The 7,097-nt window shown below is 42.5% G+C and overlaps 2 protein-coding genes across 2 annotated transcripts; one reads left to right on the top strand and one right to left on the bottom strand.

The window, feature by feature from the left end:
- Positions 1 to 2,836: 2,836 nt before the first annotated feature.
- LOC308323483 (NADH dehydrogenase [ubiquinone] 1 beta subcomplex subunit 11, mitochondrial-like) lies at positions 2,837 to 3,301 on the top strand (the record flags this gene model as incomplete). Its single annotated transcript, XM_080775211.1, has 1 exon — positions 2,837 to 3,301. One exon carries the CDS (start codon positions 2,837 to 2,839, stop codon positions 3,299 to 3,301), a length of 465 nt encoding a protein of 154 aa, XP_080631337.1.
- Positions 3,302 to 4,736: 1,435 nt separating this feature from the next.
- Positions 4,737 to 5,252, bottom strand: LOC308323484 (NADH dehydrogenase [ubiquinone] 1 beta subcomplex subunit 10-like; the record flags this gene model as incomplete). Its single annotated transcript, XM_080775212.1, has 1 exon — positions 4,737 to 5,252. The coding sequence occupies one exon, from the start codon at positions 5,250 to 5,252 to the stop codon at positions 4,737 to 4,739; it is 516 nt and encodes a 171-aa protein (XP_080631338.1).
- Between the last annotated feature and the right edge of the window lie 1,845 nt (positions 5,253 to 7,097).

Here is a 7,097-nt window from a genome sequence, read left to right on the forward strand (position 1 = left end):
GCTGTGAATATTCTGTGCACTCAGCATGTATAAACTGTGTTTAATAGTTTGAGTAACGTGTAGGAATGTGGAACTATTTTACTGTTACAGGTGCAATCAGACACTGCTGCTGAAGTTTGCCGTCATTATTAGCTCCCCCAAACATTATAAACGTCATCATTCCACTATTCCCACAGAAGACAAGATAAATTATTACATCTGTATCAGACTGCACTTTGTATATTTACGTGTCGACGCAAAAGCAGAACTTATAAAGACCATTTAATTATGTTAAGCATGACCAAAACATCCACTTAGCTTGTGGCGTAGTGCCAGCCTGCTAACAAGCTACTGTCTAGTGAGCAGATCTAATGAGCAAATTTAAGACTTCCGGTGGACGATCGCTTCAAAATAAGAGTAACCTCTACAGTATTGAAAAAAAGTTTAATTTGCACATTAAAACTACAGATTAAGCATTTAAATGATGCTATATGATGCTATAAGACACACATTATGTTTCTGTGTAAAAATAAGTAATTAAATCATTATAAAAATAATAATAAAGTTATCTAAATGGATAAATGCTATTCATTGGAGTGCATGGACTTTATAAAGTGGACACTGGACAAAAGACGGCTCCGCGAGGCAACTATCTGGACATACCCACGCGTTCAGGGAGATGTCCTCTACCACACCCCACTCTCCGCTAAGCGGGAGAGGTTTATTTTTTTGACCGTTGACCGCAGTAGAAGGTCTGCTGCTGTGAATTTTACACCTCTCCCGCTTAGCGGAGAGGGGGGTGTGGTAGAGGACATCTCCCTGAACACGTGGGTATGTCCAGATAGTTGCCTCGCGGAGGCCGTCTTTTGTCCAGTGTCCACTTTATAAAGTCCATGTACTGCAGTGAATAGCATTTATCCATTTAGATTTAACTTGTTTATGTTATTTAATTACTTATTTTTTACACAGAAACATAATGTGTCTTTACAATAACTGTAATGTAATAATAATACTAACAATGTAATGTAATAATTATTTAATTAACGAATTAAATAACCTTATTTTATTCTGAAGGCAACCGGATGTCTTAAATTTGCTAGCTCTCAGACAGGAAGTTCTAAATTAGCTCATTGGACGGAGCCGGCAAGCCTGAGCCTCCTAGGACAAACGAGAAATGCATGTCGTGTAGTCTGACTCTGTACTACAGTGGAGGGACCATACGGAATTTAGGGTCGGGACAAGATGCTTAATTGTTATATTAAACTCTGGTAGGCCTATTATGATAGCTCTTGATGTTATTGTATAGGCCTATGTCTGTTCTTGCCGTAGCTTATCTGCATTCACAGAAGTACCTATAAATTAGCATGTATCTTAATTGCATGTATACATTTTAGTTGCAGACATCAAAATCACAGTTTATTTTTGTGCTGGTCTTGCTGTGTGCAGTCCCAAAAATGGGAAAAATAATAAGTGTTTTGTCTTTATTCATTTGTTTTGGTAGCTGTAATAATGCTATTTTGGATTTAACACAACCCTGGAAAAAAAAGAAAATTGATTGCCACGTCATGGATTCAGCTCCAATCATATCAAATGAATTAATTCGATTTGTATTAATTTAATACATTTCATGCCCAACCCCCATTTATTTAAAGTAAAGATCCATCCGTGGAAATGAAATACACAATCTGCCCACCAGGTAGCAGCATCGTGCTGCAGTAGGCTAATTTGTAGTCTCTCAGAGTAAAATTCCTTTTTTAACCCAAGGTTGCAGATATTGACATTGATATAATATATTGCATTGATATACAACCTGTTCTCAGAAAATAGCTGATCTGCAAGCTCACTACAGGCCAGTGGTCCCCAGACCTTTTCATGTCAAGGAACCCCAAATTTACACTAATTAGCCCGCAGACCCCCATTTGAAGAGATATGCCAGGGACCCCATAGATCTTTACGAATCTAGCAGTGTCACGGACCGCCAGTGTGACATGTATGCATTAGTCCATGGACCCCCATTTGATGGCATTTCTGTCTCTGGGACCCCCAATTTATATTGTAAAATCAATGTTAATTAACTCTGAGAGTGTACGAACTATCATTTAGCTGGGGACCCCCTGGAACTCTCAAGGACCCCTGGGGGTCCCCATAACCCACTTTGGAAACCACTTTCTATAAGCTTTATATAAGCTGTAGATCGGCTATAACATTGCTGTGGTTATGATGAAATAAAATAAATATATTGTAATTTTGTCTCATCTTGGTAGCCCACCATGCAGAATACAATTCAGAATAGCTCATTCTGACATCTGCTCAACAGTTGTACCTGATTCATTGATTATTGTATTAACAGTTTGTATAATTGGTACTGATATCACATATATATCTGTAACAATTATACAAACTGTTAATACAATAATCAATGAATCAGGTACAACTGTTGAGCAGGTGTCAGAATGAGCTATTCTGACAAATCATGACAACACACAATTTTGGACCCAACAAATAATTACAAAGAAGAAAACCAACAAAAAGTGTTTTTTCTTTGTTTGGCCCGAAAAAACGTGTGTTGTAAAAACAAAGCTGTAGCGGCCCTCAAACATAAAAAGGTATCAAATGAGGATCCATGGCTTAATGCAGATCCAACTGAGGGCCATTGAACAACCGCTCCGGAACCCAGTGGAATTGAACCATAGGACTCCATTTATGGACATAACTTGGCTGACTCATTTGTGACATCACTGTGATGACGAGACCCAGAATATAAAGACTAACCATGTGAGCTTTAATATAGGAGTGGCTTCCCGTTCCGGGTTGTGATATCATCAGTGTGCTCGCTCGTATATACAACGTTGACACAATGTTGTCCCGTTTGGTTCGCTTGGGGCCCGGTTTGGCCCGCCCCCGGCCCGATGCGGCGTGCGCCAGGGCTCTCTCCGTCTCCCAGTCGCAGCGGCCTTCCGGAGTGGCCGGCGGTTCCGCCACCGCGTCCGATCTACAGCCGCCCCGCGCCGGGGAAGGTCAACGTGGACGCGCCGGCGAGGTCAGCCCGTTCGCCGAGAACCCGGACTTCCACGGGTTCTCCGCGGATCCCGTGGTCGACAAATGGAACATGAGGATCGGCTTCTTCCTGGGCATCTCCGTGGCTCTGGTTCTGGGTGGAACGTTCATCCACTACCTGCCGGACCACGGCATGCGCCAGTGGGCCAGGAGGGAGGCCGAGAGGCTGGTCAAGCAACGCGAAGCGGAGGGTCTTCCTCTGATCGATGACGACTACTATGACCCAAGGAGCATCGTGCTGCCCGGAGGTGGTGGAGAGGAGTAGGATGTACAGTAGTAGGATGTACAGTACAATAAGATCACTGTCATTATCATGCACACCTACACCTGGCCATGCATGTGCACATGTGCGCACGAGAAAAGAACACAGATGTGTTCTCTACAGGAATTGTCCAGTGCAACAATTACATTGTCTGAAAAGCCAGACAACAGTGTACATCGTCTGGCTATACAGACAATGTACATTATTGTTGCAAAAACATCCCACCACGGGAAGACATTTTATTTACAGCTTTACAGCTAAGGGCCCCTATCCAAATAGCCGATCTACAAGTTCACAACGTGTCGATGCATATGGGCTAGTTGAACTATTTTTAAAATGTTTTCCAATATAGTTAAATATGGCTATAATAGGTTTAGGCGGCGTGCAAGATAAGGCCCTCACAGTGTCTTGCTCAAGGGACACCTCGAGCCTTCACATAGCCTTGGCCTGGACTTTAATCCAGGTTCCCAGACTGCCTCTCTACCCATTCAGTTACCGCCCTCAAGCCTGTGAGAGCTTGTGATATTACAAAGCAGTGATGACAGCAGGCTCCATATAGAGGGGTGCCCTGGGCCAGCCATTACTGAGGTGTAGCCTACTGTACTATTAAGCCGATTAGCTACACCTGGCCAACAGGGCATTTCCCATCTGTGGCTTCGTCTATATGGGAATTTGAATGTTCCATTTGTGACGTCCACTATATTGACACATAAGCAAGGTTTTAATACGTTAGGATAAAATGATTATAAGGGGAGGAGGGGAGGCTGATAATTAGCACCAACATAATATGTTGAGTTATTACTTCAAATCTTAATATCACAATTATTAACTTTGAAATTTGATTATTTGTAATGAACAATTATTATTTGAAAGTCAAGACAGACGTTGTTGGAAGGGCTAGTGCCCCTGCCCTCAAAAACAAATATTTGTTAGAAATGACTTAAACAAACATTAGCACCCGTTGCTTAAACAAACATTATGTTGTAATTGATGAGGTAAGATCACTTCACACGGGTGTGAATTTTTGAAAACGCAATTTTTGCACACCATCATTGCACAACAAAGTGTAATACGATCTGTTCAATAATCTGCACAGACTAATCGATTAAGTCGATTATAAAGATCACAGCCATGTTGTGAAGTGAGGGGCGCTCTTATCATCGTACATCATCATAACGTAAAATAGACACTGTCTATTTGCTCAGTCACTATGATGTAAAATTGTCCATTCATCGTCAAGGGGAATTTAATGTTTTTGTAGGACAAAGTTTGTGCTAGCGCAACCCTCAAAAAACGAATGTATAAGAAGTTTTGTGTCAATTCATTGATTATATACTACACATGTATAGTAAATAGTAGCCTATAAGAAACTATTTGGTGGGCTGTGAGGATAATGGGCCCCCAAATGATTGTCAGAACATGAAATTGGGTTCTTTAACTAGGACTTTTGAGCCTGAGCTGCCATCATTCTCTCTTTTTGCTTCATTAGACATTTCCTTCCGCTGGCGTAGGCTCCCAGGTCGCCGTAGCGTGAATTGTAGGCCTTGGCGACGTCACTGAAAAGCTGCAGCTCCTTCACGCAGTTCTGCTGATAACTGTGACCCTCCCTCTGGTGACAGGCCCTCATTCGGTCCTGGACCACCTTCACGATCTCCTGGTCCACCTTGTAGTCTCTCCTCCACTGCATCTCGGCCTCGTAGGAGCAGAGGAAATCCCCCTCCTGGCACTGGGTCAGCTCAGGAACACGCCGGAACTTCTGGTGGTAGTAGACGGACTTGTTGCCAGCCTGGATCTTCTCCACGACACCTCTGAACGTGGTGACGGGCAGATCCACAGAGTAGTAGAAGAGTTTGGCCACAATCAGGGCCGGGTTTGGCAGTCCTGTCTGTTTCTCCGCGACCGGGGTCTGGCGAGGAGGTTCCGGGTAGGCGTCCTCATCAAAATCCGACGGCATTTGGGCTGCTGTTTTGTTTTCATCAGAACTTACGACGGAGATATATCTAAGCTGTGTGGTTCGCTTCGACAAGGAAACTAGTATCTCAAGCCAATTAATGTGTCTGGATCCTGGGTAGTGCTGATGGAATACTGATTATTAGGTGCAGGACTCAAGGGTCTTGCAATGTTGAGTCTTGACTCATGAAAAGGAGATTGGATTAAATTTGGGCTCTCTTCTATACATTTTATACTGCCATCAGTATATAATTAATGCTTGCGTCATCCCGGTGATGTCACAATGAGTCGACTATAGTGCGCCGCAGTCCCGCCCCGACGAGCGGCCCGGAAGAGAATTCCCCATTAATTTTCCCCATAGACGTTTCAGAAAGTAAAGACCTATAAATTCTCGGACAAAGATAACTCGGCTGCTGACAAATCATGACAATAAACACAATTATTTAGAAAGAAACATGGGCAGCGGGGCAGGGTTAGGTACACCTGTTTTGTTGTTTACTGTCATGATTTGGCTTACAAGTCTTTAAATTAATACTTTTTGAAAGGTCTATAGGAAAAATGAATTGGGAAATTCTCTTCCGGGCCGCTCGTCGTCATGAAAGGGGGCAGGACTGCAACGCTCTATACCCATATATGGAGTCCCAACGTCAGCCATTCCCAAATATTAGTCCATGATGTCACACTTAGTTGAGTCAGCCAGCTCATAGTCATAGCCAAATTGAAGTTCCTTGTGACATGCCTAGTGTTTCTCGTGATTTCCCTGTGTGGGTTCGTGGGAAATAAACCTCTTGCATCTTCACTGCACTGCCTGTGCCTGTTAGTTCTGCATTCTTTTGTCCTATTTAGCACTCTAAGCACAACTTGTCATGATGTAGTTCGGGAGTTAATTCAATATAATAATTCATAATGCATTTTTGTAAGGTTGGGTCCCAGAGAGACACCAAATGTTGACACAACCAACTAGGCTTAAAATAATTGATCATCTCTATGGGAAAAATGAATTGGAGAATTTTCAGTTGGTCCAGCAAAATCACGCCCACTGCTATGCTCTATACACAGATACAACTAGAAATGCACTGTCGAGCTGCCAACTGGCACTTTGCCTACAAGTCGCCCATGCATGGCCTACTTGTGCGCGAGCAGAGCGCACAACTTATGCGCAGTGCTTGGCCGTTCTGTTTCGCGCCGCGGCTCTCCACCGTCAGCTAATGCGCTATAAGCAGACCCAAATCAAGTAATTGAAACATGACATATAGTTTATATATACTATAAACTGAAATTGATCCACATGTCTGCTGCCAAAACGGAACTTCCATAACATAATGTTTTTGTGAAGTACACCGATTCAGATTCCCAAGCTGGACAGGTTTCCATACAATGCTTCAAAGTTTGATGTACAAATTACACCTGCTGTGACACACTGTGGTATTTTAATAAATATATTCTACCATATTTTGTAACAATTTGAAACTTTAGTGCATTTCTTTTAGTCTTGCCCATTTCTGGCATTATTCCAATTTAGGGGTGGGTGGGTTGCTAGTTTTTCACACTGAGCATTTGGGCCAAGGTGCTGTTTTAAGTTTTTACCTTTTCATTACAATTAGGTTGTGACATTATATTATGTAAGAAACATGTTTTTAGCTCATTTTACTTCACTTAAGTTGAAGTGTTACTTTTCTTTAACAAATCAGCTACGTATCATGATCTGAAATGAGTATTAGGCACCAATACTTGACTTGCATGTCCACACTATAATACAAGCATGTGGAATTGATGAAAATTACTAGCCCACTCGACTGAGCGCACTGGAGGCTCACTGGAGTCTGACAATCAGGCTAGAAAATTACAC

Source organism: Protomyctophum bolini, assembly GCF_963924005.1.
Source record: "Protomyctophum bolini genome assembly, chromosome: 11".
NCBI classification, from domain to species: domain Eukaryota; kingdom Metazoa; phylum Chordata; class Actinopteri; order Myctophiformes; family Myctophidae; genus Protomyctophum; species Protomyctophum bolini.